Raw genomic sequence first — 17,084 nt, forward strand, 5'->3', positions numbered from 1 at the left:
TTCAGGAGTTATACATTGCTCAGACCTGCTGATAAAGAGTATTGAGTCCATGTGCCTATAGGTGTGTAAAATATAGCTGGTGCCCCAAGGAGGACTTTGTGGAGTGAAAAATAAGATCTCTGTTGTGTGTTCAGCTTCCTCAGTGATCCGGTGAGCACAGCTGTCTCAGAACAAGGCTGTTACCTGGGCATTTGGGTGGGAGCTCTTTGTGTCAGCTTCTAGACCGCAGAGGTGGGATAAAAAAGGGTTAACAGGCTGAGACTCAGTTCTCTCTGGGCGGAGAAGAGATAAAAGTCCGGACTTGTATGTATACTGTGTAAAGTGTGGCTTGTTGCTTTTCCTACCATTTTGCAAAATTACACCTTTAATCAACTGAAATAGATTTGAAGATCATGAGCCAGCTCACTTGTCAAACCTTTTGTGTTATCACCATCTTCCCATCCTCCCTGACCAAAAAGAAAAATAAATACCTAAAACCTTTCCTTACCTCTTCCTTCTCTTCTGTTTCATGAAGAAGTAGAAGAGGAAAGGGTGAAAAGTCAGGTTTCTAGAAAGGATACATACATACACACAACTACTAACATAGAACAAACAGATGGCAGGATCCACCAGAAAAATAGGAACTTTTGTTGTGTACGTGTGTGTGTATTTATTTATTTTTGCTTAATTAAACCCCAAAGAAATGTGTGAAACATTGTTATGGCTGCAAAATTTGTTCATCTGAAAATCGCAGGGACAAAGGGGCCTGGTGCCACTTTCAAGTTTCTGGGCACGTAAATGTCGATAGTGTGCCTTCCCCATCATCAGCACTAAATTCACATTGATGCCTCTTTTCTTCTCCGTATTGATCCTTCCATGAGAACGTAGATTTGTATCTGTTAATTAATGCGTCCTGAAACAGCGTTTGTATTAATCAGGCAGATAAGAAAAATTGGATGCCTGCACCCTCCTGACAACCGTAAAAGTGCTGGCCCTGATAAAATCGCGGATGGACCTCAATAAAAAAGTTCCTCCTTCCACTCAATAAACTAATCATCCTGCTTTTAATTATTCGGCAGAAAGATGTGTGGAGATTGGAGAATGTGTAAATCTATTTACTAACAGCAGTGTCCGGGCAGGGGGCTGTCACGAGCAGGGGCCGCGGGCTACGTGCTCTGTCCATCTGCTGCCGCGGAGGGGTGGCCGGTGGGGACGCCCGGAGGAGGGGAGCCAAGCAGATTGAAAAGGCCTTTTAGCTCATAAGTTTCTGAGAGGACCGTTTACTTTGTTTCTCCATTTAATTTATAGAAGAAATTCCTTTGTCTTGAGTTAGCTATTTGGTTTTTTTGCATTGCATCTTTTTTTCCTTGGGTGGTGGTGGTGGGGGGTGGTTTTGCGTTCCATCTTTTTTTCCTTGGGTGGTGGGGGGGGGGACAGGAGAAAAAAGCCATAGTGTTTGTTTGTTTGTTTGTTTGTTTGTTTGTTTGTTTGTTGTGAGCATAACCTTCTCAAACTCAAGAGCAAATGGAGCCAAACCTACTTAGATCAGATCATTGTTTTTTTCTCTTTCGACTCCCTGTTTACAATGTCATCAAGTGTTATGGCTTATTTTCTGAGCATATTTAATAATTTAACCCCACATTCCAAAAACAAACAAAAAAGAAGGAAGAGAAAAAAACATTCCCAGCCAGTCTGAAAAGAGTTCTGTCAATTAATATGTCAGCGGTTTGATAAACAATAGAAAAAAATGCTTTTTACAGGATGCCTGAAGACTGCCTTGGGTAAAGCTTGCCTAATCCCTCTTGATATATTAAACACTTCTAGTTATGGGTGCCAAATGGTAAACTACTGGTTATCTCCAACAGGCCAGGAGATCTCTTTCTTTTTTCTAGTATCACCTGGGATATGAATAACTTGATATGAATAAAAATGGTGATAACAATGACCATAGCAAGTGCCTAAGACATTTAGCCAGCACTGCATATTTTTGTTTTGGGTAGTAGGGTCTCAAAGGGAAATAAAAATAGATTTTATAAGGTGCATTATCCCCCAGTTTCCCCTTGTGTAGAAAACTGGTGGTGGTACTTTAAATTACAGTGCCACTGTCTTCAAAGACCACAGGTGTAGTGGGGTACCCTTGGAATTTCTGGGCATAACCTTAGATATGAAAGTCAAGTTCTAAAAAATAAATACATGTGTTTAGGGATTCTTGGAAAAAGTATGTGGTGAATCAGCGATATTCACTAAGACCTTATTCCTTAAAATTCTTTCAGAATTTAGATCTGGTCCCTCTAAATTATAAATGTATCTCTCTGATCCTAAGTAGGCTTAATTGTATGTTCCACTTCATATTTTCCTATGGAGCCTCATTTTCTTTTATATAGATGTTGCATATGTTTCCTCAAGCTCAGGAGGGACTGTAAGTGTGCATGCATAGATATAGACCAGATTTTCAGTAAAGAATTGAAAACGGTCATCCAGGTATTTCAGATAAAAATTATACCTAATGTAGCTACATGTGTTAAGTACATATTTCAAATTCATGATGTGTTGGATGGTTATTCTATTTTCCAACAATGGGAATTAAGGTACAAGTAAACTGTTTTGCTCAAGGTGGAAGAACCAGTACCTCTGTGGAGCCACTATTTAAACCCAGATCGGGCGCTGCTTGAATCCTCACACAGAACTCCACTGCCCCCATATTTAAATTTTTAAATAACTGGATCTTCATCCCAAGAATGAGCTTAATTTTCTGTTTGGTGAGGAGGCCAGGATGCTAAGTATTCCATCCATTCTCTTTTATACCAGGCATCACCATTTAAAAAGGAATTCATGTTAAATATTAATGAGGATAGAATATCTAATGACAAAGGCTCTTTTGGGTGTAAACCTACTCATCCTTCACTGTGTTTGTGACTATATTAGAGAAATGTTTCCAAATTCCACTCCACTGTGTGACCTAAATTGTTTTTCTTTTGTTTTTGTTGTTTTGTTTTCTTGGGTGGTTTGGGGGGGGTGGCTCTTTAAAAAAGAGATTTTGATGTTATTTTTCAATAGTAGTTTTTAGGAATGAGGTCATTGAAAATCTGACTTTCTATGAGAAAATCATTAAGACTTCAGCCAGCAAACCAACTATGTTTAATGATGGCATTGTCTATCCTTCGCAAGTGAGAGATACAAAACTACTTCTCTGTTGTATTCCCCTTGGCCCGGTTTGTAAAGAGAAAACACCACCATGTGGAAGCTGGTTGGTGGCTTTGACTTTACCATCCGCAAAGTGAGCAGGGGACCATTTGAGAGCCTCTTATCGAAGCTCAGCATAATCTCGAGCCCTAATGCAGAAGCCGACCACCCTATGAAATGAATGTGTCATTATGAACTGATGGCTTCAGAGTAACTTGATCTGCCCATCTTCCCATGCAGGCTTCTCCACGCTGTCCCTGGCAGACCAGATGAGCCTTCTGCAGAGCGCCTGGATGGAGATTCTCATCCTTGGGGTCGTGTACCGGTCTCTCTCCTTCGAGGATGAACTTGTCTATGCAGACGATTATATAATGGACGAAGACCAGTCCAAACTGGCGGGCCTTCTTGACCTAAATAATGCTATCCTGCAGCTGGTAAAGAAATACAAGAGCATGAAGCTGGAAAAAGAAGAATTCGTCACCCTCAAAGCAATAGCTCTTGCTAATTCAGGTTGGCATATTGACATGATCATTGCTACATTTTTTTTTAACATGTTAGCTTTATCCTTTTGCTTAACTTCTTCAGAGATTTGCAAAACCCATTTGTAAATTCTGTATGAATCAGCAAAATTAGAATTATGATAGCTTTCTAGTGAAAAGTTACAAAGAAAAATCAACTTAAGGGGAATTATTATTTGTTTTTATCATATTTGCCTATTAAATGCTGTGGAATTTTTGCCACCTCATGCATTTACTAATTTATAGTGTATATGGATATTTTCCAGACAAAATTAGCTTCATTGTCTTGTATGCACAAGTGAAAATATATGAATTACAAATACACACAAACTATAATTTCCCCCTCAAAAAATGCAACCTTTGCAATTGGGAAAATTTATTTTTAGTGTTGTTTTTAATTTTGGTTATCATAGAACACACTGTTGTCGTTCTGGAATTCTCTAGAACTCAAATTCTGCTGGGGAAGTGTTCCCTTCAAAGCTGCTACCTAGGTAGCAGTTAAGAGTTAAGAATTACGGGAATAGGCAGACAGTCTTTGCATTTTGAACAGAAAACGTCCTAAAATAGGGAGCAACCTCTGATAAGTAAAAAATCGTTGCTGCTTTGTTGTTTTGCCCTTTGTGCCTCTCTGAATACTTTATTGTGGTCTTAAGTCTGTTTTAGTATTTGCATACAGTTCCGGAGAGAGCCCTCCCTAATGACGTGTCGATCATTAGATACCTGCACGTCAATAACTATGCTCTGATGCTATGTCCCATTGACAGTCACACCGTGCCCCTCCATCTGCTTTTGTTTTGACCCTATCTTTGAACTTTATCTTGGTTGCCGGCCAGTAGTTTTCCCTTTAATTACAAGAAGGAAACTGTCAATAAAATCTGTTAAATGGGATGCAGTCAGTGGCTTGAATGGGCGGATGGCTATTTGTTCAAATTCGGCAGCATTCAAGGTATTGACAGTTTGTTTTCTGGGGCCATATGTGACGATCAATCTCAGGCTGGGCTCAGCCGCGCTGAAAAATGAAAAACGAGATTGCTTTTGCTTAGTTGTGGATGACGACTTTGTGATTTGGCGCGGTCCTGGGGAGATGAGACCTTCTGCCCAAATTGCCCCCGTGAGAGTCAGGGGTGCGTGACTGTTTTTAGAAATAATTTTTAATTGATTTTGTAATTAACAGTTCATCTATGCTATTGATGCACGAATCCTTGGGACTGATTGCAGGGAGATTGTTTTCAACAATGAAGTTGTCTGTTCCTCTCTGTTTCTATAATGGAGTTCAGCATTCACACTTTTAATTGTGAATGCAGCCCTCTTTTTCGCCCCTCAGTTCTCTCTCCGTCTGCTTCCTCATGAAAATATGATTCAGTATGACAAATGGCAGTTGTGGTTGCAAATCCTCAAGAACCCCGGGTCTTGCTCTCTAGAAAAACAAAGTGGGAAATGGGATAGGGATTTTCTGAGAATTTATTCGTTTGAAGACACTTCCCTTTATTAGCATCCCTCAGAATTAGATCAAAGATTTGGGCAAGAATGTTTATTTGGTAATCATCAAGCTGTTTACATTTACACATGTATACTTGGATATTTAGAAAATACAGCAAGCTTGTTTTGTACCCTTCATGTCTCAAAAGGCCTTTTTTTCCCCTGATGATTAATCTTGAATGCCAAGCAATGCCAAAATTTTATCATTGAAATTGCTAGTTTTTTTTATTGTGTTAGAAGTCAGATGCATACTTCCTAGCTATGGATTAAAATTTGGTGCACCCAAGTTGCCTTTCTATTGTTGAGAAATAAAATCATTCATGTTTTTATAGATAAATATTCGAATCCCACACACTCTTGAGTTAGGCGGAGGAAGTGACCTACTTTAGACCAGCCACTGGTGATTAAAGAGTATTTAAAGAACTAGTTAGTTTGTTTTTCTTGTGTAAAACAAGAAATAATTAACAATCCCTCCCTTTATTATAGTATTGAGTGGCACTATTTTTTTTCTAAGAAAATTTCTCCAGGTCATAAATTTTGCCTGCATGTCATTTTAACAGTCTTTGAGCCTCTCAATACCAAGAGATACTGAGTTGGTTACCATAACAAAGGGGAAATGATTATGTGCTCAAAGTACTATTTTAATTCCTAAGTGTTGTATAAATATGGCCTTACCCTTCCCATCTAACTGGAAAGGTGCCACTATGTTAGCCTGGGATAAATAACTAAGAAGTCATTTTCTTTGATATTGTATATGATGTGATGTGTTCCTTTTTTTTTTTTTTTTTTTTTTTACCATTATGGGGAGGACAGTGATAAAGTTGTAGATTTTATCTTGCTTAAATCCAGTGATGCTTAAGCTGTTCATAAGCACATCAGTATGAACATGTTTAATACTATTCCTAGAAGAGCACCCCTAAACAGCTCATAGTTTTCTTTTAGTATTTAGAAATTTCAGATCAGCATAAATGACATTTTGTGCAAAAAAATAAAAAATCTAGTTCAGTGTTATTTATAGGTATGTTAGTGTTCCCTGTATGGTTGTAAGTGTTAACAACCATCATCCCATTAATCTAAATTTCAGCTTATTTTAAACATCTGTCTTTATTCAATAATTATAAATGGCGTGCTTATGCTTGGGGAAACAGGGAATTGGCTTCTTGATAATGGCTGTCATATTTTTTGTAGCTATGTTTCTGTCATATGTGAATTCAGGAATACTTATAACACCAGAACATAAGTGCAAATATACTTCCTATCTTCAGGTATATGACCAAAAAACAAACAAAAAAATAATATGTCACAAACCAATATTGTAATTCTCACATTCAAATATTTGGAAACCCTAAGTAATTGTTCCAATTAATTTTGAAGGGGAAAAAAATCCCTCAGAACTTACTTAAACTATGTACTGTCTTATCTTTGAGTGCCAACTAGCTCTTGAACAATGATGGCATCCTTGATCCATCTCTGTGGGATGGAACTTTATAAGAAAAATCTAGGTCTTGTTGAACATTATAATTGTTAGGTCCCAGTTTTTTCATGCATACAGCCAAGAGGTTAGACTGATTTGTAGAATTTTTTTTATACGGGAAGTCTATGATCTATAATTAATTTTATTTCTTTATTGGAAAAACTAGTGAAATATTACTATAAGCATTCAGGGTATGATTACAACATGGGGGATTCTATTCTCTCAACTGGTCCCATTGTTTCTTATGTCTAAGAATTAGTTTGAAACTATTATTACTGCCATTCCCCCCAGTGATTTGCTTGTTTTTAATTTTTTTTCTTTTTTTATTTTTCTGAAGTGAGAAGCAGAAAGGCAGAGACAGACTCCCTCGTGTGCTCGGCATGCCCACCAGGGGGCGATGCTTCACCCATCTGGGGCATTGCTCCATTGCAACTGGACCCATTCTAGTGCCTGAGGCAGAGGCCATGGAGCCATCCTCAGCGCCTGGGCCAACCTTGCTCCAATGAAGCCTTGACTGATAGAGAGAAATGAGAGGGGGAGGGGTAGAGTGGAAAAGTAGATGAGCACTTCTTTTATGTGCCCTGGCAGGGAATCAAACCTGGGACTTCCACACACCGGGCCAACACTCTACCACTAAGCCAACTGGCCAGGGCCATTTGCTCATTTTTATATAGTGGAAGATTATAGCAGTTTAAGATTTCTACATCTACACTGTATGTTTGGAATAAGAGCACCCCTTGATCAAAAGCTGCAAGTAATATTTTGGTCATCCATTGTAAATCAGAAGTAATGGTCACCCCCTCATGACAGTATTTTGTTCTTGAGGACAGATGGAATGTGTGTAGAACTGTGTTGTAATTTTAAGGATAGAAATTTTAAAACTGGTGTAGGAGATTGAAATGGAGGTCATATTTAATCAGAATATATTTGGGTTTTTTCTTTTAATTTATTGCAACACTTAAATTGCATACATATCATATTTCAGATTTGTATGTAAAAAACTAAAAACAGATTCTTAAAAGTTTTTTTTTCTTTTCTTATGCTCAGTGATCATGACATGTTGACATAGTGGAAGAAATATTTGCTTCAGGTATATCTGTGTTTCCAACCTGGAAAATAAGCATATAAAATGTTTTCAATTGCTTCACTCCTCAGGGTCACATATGTCATTTTCATTTATAGGTCTTCAGATAATGAGCATTCTGCTACAAAAGGTCGTTAGCATGGTACAGATCATGTATGATTTTGTGGAAAGTTGAAAAATTTCCCACCCAAGTTGGTGTCACAATTCACCATTGAGTATAACTGTCTTTATCACTTCCAGTGAATGAAGTTAGAGAGCTCAGGAAAAGTATAAGATACTGGAGGGAGAGAGAAACCTTGAGTGCTTGCAGGGAAACAGAAAGGACCTACCAGCAAAATCTCATCATGCGCAGTAACCATAACAATAATGATAATTTGGTTGTCCATTGAAATTTTGATTATCCTAAACTAGCATTTGTCTATCTTGTCTCATTCAATAGTTCTCAACTGTAGCTTGGCCATAGGATCACTTAGATTTTAACAAATTACTGATATCCTGATTCAGCCCCATTTTTCTGATTAAATAGGTCTGAGCTTGGACCTAGACATAGCAGTTTTGATTTTTTTACAAATTTACGCATATAAGTTTTTAAAGTATAGCCTTACCTCATCTAGTTAGTTCATACACCTATGATTTTCCTTATTAAGTTGAGCTGGTTTCCATTAGCATGAATACTGAGACTGTTTCCTTTAAAAACATAAAGTTAAAAAGAAACCATCACCAACAACCAAAGCTAAATAATTACATAAATGAATGCCAGTTCTATTGACTCTGGCACAAATGTATAAATTTAGCAAAAAAAAAAAAAAAAAAAAAAAAAAGGAGAGAGAGAGAGAGAGAACAAAACAGAGATGAAAGTTACAGAGCCAGAACTTGAACTAGGATCTCTAATGGAGATTAATATTTTCTTTAGCAGTCTGCCAGCTGAATCATGGTCTAATTAAATGGTTCAGATTTAGTGAGTTTGCATTTAAAGTATTAGTGGATCCGAGAATGGGTAAAAGCTAAGATGAGTTAGAATCTTTTCTGTAAATGGGAAGTTAAATTATCAGAGTAATTTGATTAAATCATTTTTAAATCTCACAAGATAAATCACAGCCTTTAAAGAATAGTTTGAAGTCTTAATTGCTGTTTGTGAGCATATCTCTCTGCTATTTGTTCTTGCCTCATTTCCTGTGACATCCTATAATATATCTCCTGCTGGAGCAGAGGAATGGGGAAGGATGGATTTGGGGTGGGCACAGAGGGGACTGCGGCTGACTCCAAGCAGGTAAAGATCTGCCAGGTAGAAGAAGGGAATTTTACCCTCTGTTGTTCCAGTAGCTGGAGCCAGGACCAAAGTTGGGAAACTGGAGACTGACTTGGGAAAATATGAAGCCGTTTCTAATAAGTGGCTCTGTTCCTTGTCAAGTAGAATGCTATACACATAACTGGAAATGCCTTCATGGAAATGGTGTAGAGAAGACTGCTCATGACGATGAGTTCAGAGGACAATTTCAACTCATTTTTATTTTTAAGAAAAGGAAATGTTCAACAGTTATTTTAAATCCAAATGAATTAAATGCTCCAATCAAAAGACCCTTACATATGTTGTCAGCAAGAGACTTACTTCAGATTGAAAGATACACACAGACTGAAATTAAAGTGATATCAAAAGATATTTCACTAAAATAAAGGTTTAAAAAAAATAGTTAAGGTGACAATACTTATACCAGACAAAATAGACTTTAAAACAAAGGCTATAATAAAAAACAAATAAGGACTCAGCAATTCCACTCTGGTTATATGAAGAAATCCAAAACACTAAATGAAAAAGACATATACATCTATATGTTATTTGCATAATTATTTACAATAGTCAAGATATGGAAACAACCTAAGTGCCCATCAAGAGATGAATACATAAAGTTGTGCATATATACAATGAAATATGGCTTACTCATAAAAAAACCAATAAAATCTTGTCATAAGGAAAAAAAAAAAAAAAAAAGAAAAGGAAATGTCATGGACAGTGTTAGAAATTCTGGCAGCACACCATGATTCAGAAAAACCTGAGTTTGAGTCTATCTCTGAACCCTACTTCTAGTGCCCTGTGAGTTCCAGGGCTGTTGAGAGATGAACTGAGACAAAGGCTTCACCTGACACAGGCATTTAACACTTGTTATATTTATTGTCTGCTTGGAAAATAATTACTTTGTTTAAATTTGCCTGTAAGAAGGCAATTCTTATTTTTCCATCCTTTCATTCCCCTCTATTTTTACATAGCGTGCTGCTAGTCCCAGCATCGGTTGGATAAGTTCACCTCATCTCTGTTCCCTAAATGTCCAGGGTCAGTCTTTCTGTACCTGGACAGCCATTGCATTTAGGTGTCCCCGCCCACCATCTCCCCTCCAGACAGCACTTAATGCAAAAACAGAGAGAATATCAGAGTATGCTGCTGTCATCTCCATGACTATCTTATCATTGCTAAGATCACCAGCCCTCTGACTGCTTTAGAAATTACATGTGCTTGTTTGAAAGCGAAGACATACAGGGAGTAGATGGTGTGGCCATCCATCCAGCAGCCAGGCTGAGGAGAAGTTGAAAAGGAAACAGCTCATAGGGGAAGAACAGGCTAGACCATGGAGAATGCCTTGAGTTCCACTCCAGGGCACCACTATCTGCATTTCCAATGTGGAAGAATTCTTCCTTTTGGCTTCTTCAGGCAGAAATCAAGTCTTTAGCAGTAAACACAACAGCTGTATTATTCAAAACTCTTTCAAAGAAATGTATGATAACCCACCTACCGGAAATAGTGGTCAGTTCACCAATAAGGTGGTAAAAATGATTTAAAATGACCATGTAAAAGAAAAAAACAACAATAAACAAAATTCAAACAAAATTATAAAACATGTCACTACTTATAATAACAAGCAATCTTTTAATTGCTTTGCCATAATTTTATTTTATCATCTGTTTAGCCCCTTGATTTTAAATTACACTTCCTCTCTTTTTGAGTATGTGATCTGATATTTGAATTATATGAAAGATTAGGCTAACTACATATATCTTAGAACTCTGCATTCTCAAAGAATGAGAATTATTAAATGTGCAGAATTCCCCCAAAGACCCCATTATGTATAATTAACAGATAAACTGTCATCAGAATCAATAAAACGTGCTAAATGATTCAAACTTGTATATAATTAAGTGTCTGTTTTAGAGCTAGAGCTGTAACTTTTATCCCCCCACTCCACATCTCACATTTCTCATAAGAATAATTGTGGCAACCCTGTTAACCCTATCCTTGCTTGATTGAATTAGATTTTTAAATTAAGTTTCAGAACTCATTAATCTACAGGCTTTATTTGTATGTCAGCAGAGAAGCAGACTATGTGAGGATCTTTTAAGGGACTGTGAAGAGTACACTAACAATTCTACAACGGAACGCAGTGGTTAGATTCAGGGTATTATTTACATGGAGTTCTTAAAATCCTGACCATTAACATCTTTCTTTCCTTTTGGGGAATATGAGCTTTTTTTCAGGACAAGGTCAGAATTTTAAGCAACGTTACATCTACAGCACTGAAAGTCAGACTTTCACTAGATGGCCTTCCATAATTGTGGAATGAATGAATCAATACACGAATGAGGTAATGAAGAAAATAGCCAAGATCATAATCTGTTAAAAAGGAAGGCTCCTCTCACTCTGTCTTATAGGGGAAAAAATGATACCTTTTAAATAATGGATCTTTAAAAAAACACCCCATGTCCTAATGTCCTAATTAAACACTAAATATTATCTATTGTAGGGAAATTAAGACCAGAGAGAAGAGAGAGAGTTTGGAAAGGTTTGACATAGCAAATCACAGCATAGAGCTCAGAGAAGTTCAAGACCCTAACATATGTATACATAGGCTTGTATCGCTATTAATAGCATTGTTTGTATTTGCTTCTTTGTTGTACAGACTCCATGCACATAGAAGATGTGGAGGCTGTTCAGAAGCTTCAGGACGTCTTGCATGAGGCCCTGCAGGATTATGAAGCTGGCCAGCACATGGAAGACCCCCGCAGGGCTGGCAAGATGCTGATGACCCTGCCCCTACTGAGGCAGACCTCCACCAAGGCTGTGCAGCATTTCTACAATATCAAACTAGAAGGCAAAGTTCCCATGCACAAACTTTTTTTGGAAATGCTGGAGGCCAAGGTCTGACTAAAGGCTTCCTGGGCCACCTTCTCCTGCACGCCGGGGAAAAAAAAAAAAAAAAAAAAAAAAAAAAGGGAAAATAAACCCAAGAGTGATGTTGAAGAAACTTAGAGCTTAGTTAACACCATCCAAAATCAGCAAAGACTGCACTGAGAATTTAGCAGCAAGACTATGAAGCAGCTGTCAGATTTCTCCATATCTTCCTGATGATTTTTTCCTACCTGATCTTATCTTTTTTTTTCCTCATTTCTCTTCCTCTTTATTATTATTATTATTTTTCTCCTACTTTTGCTTCTTTTTTCCCTTATGCCTTGGTTTTCTTGATTATTGGTCTCCTTTCTCATTTCCTCCCTCCCTCTCTCCCTTTCTTCCTTTCTTCTTTTCCTTCCATCCTCTCTTCTCCGTCCTCTCTCCTCATCCTTCCCCTTTCTCCTGAATTTTAAATAGCTCTAGTTATAAGAAAATTTTTCTTTCCTTTCTTTTCCTTTCTCCCTCCCGCCTTCCCTTTCTTCTTTCTTTTCTTCTTTCCTTCCATTCTTCCTTCCTTCCTTCCTTCCTTCCTTCCTTCCTTCCTTCCTTCCTTCCTTCCTTCCTTCCTTCTGCTGCTGAACTTTTAAAAGATATCTCTAGTTGAAGAGAGATGGAAGCCAGCCCTGCCAAAGGATGGAAATCCATAATATGGATGCCAGTGAACTTATTGTGAACCATAACTTCTCCAATGACTAAGGAATCAAAACGAGAAAACCAACGTACCTAGCGTACTGTGCAACTTAAACAAATTGACTGACTGCAGTATTAGATTTCACGGGAGCAGCCTCTAATTAGACAACTTAAAGCAATTTTGCATCAGGCTGCTTCTTATCATTGCTTTTCCATCTAGATCAGTTACAGCCATTTGATTCCTTAATTGTTTTTTCAAGTCTTCCAGGTATTTGTTAGTTTAGCTACTATGTAACTTTTTCAGGGAATAGTTTAAGCTTTATTCATTCATGCAATACTAAAGAGAAATAGGAATACTGCGATTTTGTGCTGGCTTTGAACAATTATGGACTCCGATGAAGGACAAATGAATCCTGAAGGAAGATTTTTAAAAAACATTTTGTTTCTTCTTTACAAATGGAGATTTTTTTTGTACCAGCTTACCACTTTTCAGCCATTTATTAATAGGGGAATTTAACTTAACTCAAGCAATAGTTGAAGGGAAGGTGCATATTATCACGGATGCAATTTATGTTGTGTGCCAGTCTGGTCCCAAACATCAATTTCTTAACCTGAACTCCAGTTTACCTACATGTTCACTGACACAAAGGATTAGATTACACCGACAGTGGCTCTGGGCAGTCACGTCCACCCACGCGGCACGTGGAATCCAGACCTGTAGAGTTTTCAGAAGTGCTCATCTCTACCCAGGAGGGACAGATGCCATATGATTTCTAGCTGCCATGGTGGCTAGGAATGAGTTCCTGCCTGTTCGCAAAGTTACAGACCTTGTCCCTGAAGGAGTTGTGAGCCAGTATTCAAGTAAGAGGCAATAAGGCAAATGCCAGAATTTGAACAACTACACACACACACAAATAAAAATAAATGAAAAATAATAAAGTAAAAAAGGTCATCACAGAGACAACAGACACCTGGCCAAATTCTAAAGCCTGTTCATATGAGTTGATTCATTTAGGAATGTCTATTTGAAGTAACCTGCAGTTTTTACCCAGAGCTAAGCCAATGTATCTGCTTTCCAACCAGTATTTTCACAGCAAGATTGTCAGTCGGGTTCCAGACTGTTAAAAGGTGTAATCTCATGAAGAAATCAATTAGATGCCCCCAAATCTACAGTCGCTGAATAAGCAAGAAACAGTAACCTCCATCAAATGTTATACCAATGGACCAGTGTTAGTAGCTGCTCCCTGTACCATGTGAACAGTCTTATTCTATGTACACAGATGTAATTAAAATTGTAATCCTAACAAACAAAAGAGATGTAGTTCAGCTTTTCAATGTTTCATGTTTGCTGTGCTTTTTCTGAATTTTATGTTGCATTCAAAGACTGTTTGTCTTGTTCTTCTTGTGGTGTTTGGATTCTTGTGGTGTGTGCTTTTAGACACAGGGTAGAATTAGAGACAATATTGGATGTACAATTCCTCAGGAGACTACAGTAGTATATTCTATTCTTACCAGTAATAAGGTTCTTCCTAATAATTAATTAAGAGATTGAAACTCCAAACAAGTATTCATTATGAACAGATACACATCAAAAATCATAATATTTTCAAAACAAGGAATAATTTCTCTAATGGTTTATTATAGAATACCAATGTATAGCTTAGAAATAAAACTTGGACTATTTCAAGAATATAGATAAGTCTAATTTTTAAATGCTGTATATATGGCTTTCACTCACTCATCTCTCAGATGTTATTAACTCGCTCTGTGTTGTTGCAAAACTTTTTGGTGCGGATACGTTCCCAAAACTCTTGCTACTTCGTGTGCTTTAAACAAAATACCTTGGGTTGATGTTTCATCAGCCTAATGCTAGAAATACTGTGTATCTATCATTAGCTATATGGGACTATATTGTAGATTGTGGTTTCTCAGTAGAGAAGTGACTGTACTGTGATTCTAGATAAATCATCATTAGCAATTCATTCAGATGGTCAATAACTTGAAATTTATAGCTGTGATAGGAGTTCAGAAATTGGCACATCCCTTTAAAAATAACAACAGAAAAATCCAACTCCTGGGAAAAATTTAAAAAGGTGCTGATTCTATAAGATTCTTTATATATGTAAGTGTTTAAAAAGATTATTTTCCAGAGAGTCTGCGCAGGGTTTCAGTTGCTACTATCCAACCACACTATATATAAATAAACTATAAACGATATATACATCGTTTTTACTGTATCACATTAAAGTACTTGGGCTTCAGAAGTAAGAGCCAACCAACTAAAAACATGAGATGGAAACATGTGAAAAGAAGAAAGTACAATTTTTTGTTGTTGTTGTTTTCAGTTTAAGTGAAACAAGTATCCCATAAATAGGAGACACAACTAACATGCTGATTTAAAAGAACTGTACAGGCTGTAGGGCAAATGCTCATCTTAAACCTCGCCAGAGGTAAGTTTTTTCGAGTTTCGAGCAAGACCATTTACTTAATGTGAAGTTTTGGGAAGTTCTAAAGGTGTATGTTTTAGCCATATGATTTTAATTTTAATTTTTTTTTCTTTTTCAGTTTGTTCTTATTTAAAGCAATATGATTGTGTAACTACCTGCTGTTACACTTGTGTTTCAATCAGCTCAGATTGTTGTATTTATTCCACTATTTTGCATTTAAATGATAACATAAAAGATATAAAAAATTTAAAACTGCTATTTTTCTTATAGAAGAGAAAATGGGTGTTGGTGATTGTATTTTAATTATTTAAGCGTCTCTGTTTACCTGCCTACGAAAACATTTTATGGCAGTCTTATGTGCAAAGATCGTAAAAGGACAAAAAAAAAATTTTAACTGCTTATAATAATCCAGGAGTTGCATTATAGCCAGTAGTAAAAAGAATAATAATAATAATAATAATAAAACCATGTCTATAGCTGTAGATGGGCCTCACATCTGTAAAGCAATCAATTGTATATTTTTGTGATGTGTACCATACTCGTGTGCTCCAACCAATGTCCATTTGTGTAAATGTATTTATTTTATATTGTATATATTGTTAAATGCAAAAAGGAGATATGATTCTGTAACTCCAATCAGTTCAGATGTGTAACTCAAATTATTATGCCTTTCAGGATGATGGTAGAGCAATATTAAACACGCTTCTCTTTTGACTGCTCTTCCCTACTGTTTCTTTATTTTCCCCTTACGGAAGAACCAAATCAATAAATGCTGCCCTTTGTGGCTTCCACTGAGAGTGTCTCTGAGTACCTGTTCCCTAAAAATAAAGTAGGAGTTTAAATAAGAGCTATATAAAGGCTTGTCAGAATGAATTCTAATATGCCAGGAGACGCTTTGCATACTCTTAAATATGCAAAATGTCTCTTGGCACCCTCGGATTCCTTCTGACAAGCCTTTATATAGCTCTTACTTAATCTTAGAGCATCTCCACATCACCCTGCATTACTCCCAATCATCGCCTCTCTGTCAATGTCATAACAGAAAACTTTCCCCCTATTTTAAGATCACATTAGAAATGAGAGATGCCTATTCTTGCCCTCCGTCCACAAGCCACGTGTGTGCACAGAACTCGTTGGTCGGTGCGCGCGGGAGGCAGGGAGCTGTCTTCACACTCAAGAGGGCTCAGCAGCAACCTGACAGCGAGTGGCCTCCCCTGGCCTTTTTCAGGCAGAAGTCACAGCCCTTGCTGGTGAGGGTTGGCGGCCCTTCCAATGGACCTTCCTGGAGCTGTCACCAGGTGCTAATATGTGCATTCTCAACTTCTCTGCCTATCTTGAGCATTTCTGGTCCATGTGTGTGGGTGGGGGGGAGGGTGCATGTGCATGTATCCAGTGTGCTTCTCACCTTTCCGAGGTGACTGGTTCTCGAGAGAAGCAAGCAGATGACACAAGGAGGCCACTAAACTGAATCAGATTGAGGGGCACAAGTTTACCTAAGGCCCTAAGACACACTAGCCAGCCACAAAACTTTCTATTTTCCTATTTTGATGTCCTTTGAGTTGCAATAGCTCAGTGTGTAGGGTACTTTCAAAGTATAATGCAAGACTCAAACCTCAAAGGAAAAATCATGCCTGTAATCTCCCAGGGATGTCCTTGTTTAAAAACATATATGCAACACACTCACATGTTTACAGAACTTAAATGTCAGAGTTCTCTTGCTGGTGTTTCTATTTTAGAATGACGACAGAGCACCTTTTCGGGGACTGCCAGCTTATCAGGGCTGCCTCGGGTGTAACAGAAAATAACAGAGTTGTATTTTTGGCATTTGAGCATGTTGTCTTTCTGAATCTATAAACAGCGAGTAGCTGGGACAAATAGGTTCTGTTGTGTGTGTCCAGCGGTCACTTTTTTTTTTGCATGTGTTGTTTATATATACTTTAATGGTTTCCAAACGAGGCTGCATATTGGAATCACCTGAAGAGTGTTAAGAACTCCTGATGCTCATAGTCCCCAACTCTCAGGATTGGGGTTTAATTGGTCTGAGATGTGCCCTGGGCTTTGGAATAATTAACAA

At 37.6% G+C, this 17,084-nt stretch overlaps 1 protein-coding gene across 18 annotated transcripts in view; it reads left to right on the top strand.

Moving 5' to 3' along the window:
* The window catches only part of ESRRG (estrogen related receptor gamma), a 563,558-nt gene extending 547,834 nt beyond the window's left edge, over window positions 1–15,724 (top strand). For all 18 annotated transcript variants that reach the window (XM_066238122.1, XM_066238121.1, XM_066238116.1 and 15 more), the window contains 2 exons: window positions 3,403–3,672; window positions 11,665–15,724. In XM_066238122.1, coding sequence (XP_066094219.1) covers window positions 3,403–3,672; window positions 11,665–11,909 — 515 coding nt within the window. In that variant the 3' untranslated portion in view covers window positions 11,910–15,724. The remainder of the gene's footprint in view (window positions 1–3,402; window positions 3,673–11,664) is intronic.
* The last annotated feature ends 1,360 nt before the right edge of the window (window positions 15,725–17,084 follow it).

The sequence above is a fragment of the Saccopteryx bilineata genome, chromosome 1 (assembly GCF_036850765.1).
Source record: "Saccopteryx bilineata isolate mSacBil1 chromosome 1, mSacBil1_pri_phased_curated, whole genome shotgun sequence".
NCBI classification, from domain to species: domain Eukaryota; kingdom Metazoa; phylum Chordata; class Mammalia; order Chiroptera; family Emballonuridae; genus Saccopteryx; species Saccopteryx bilineata.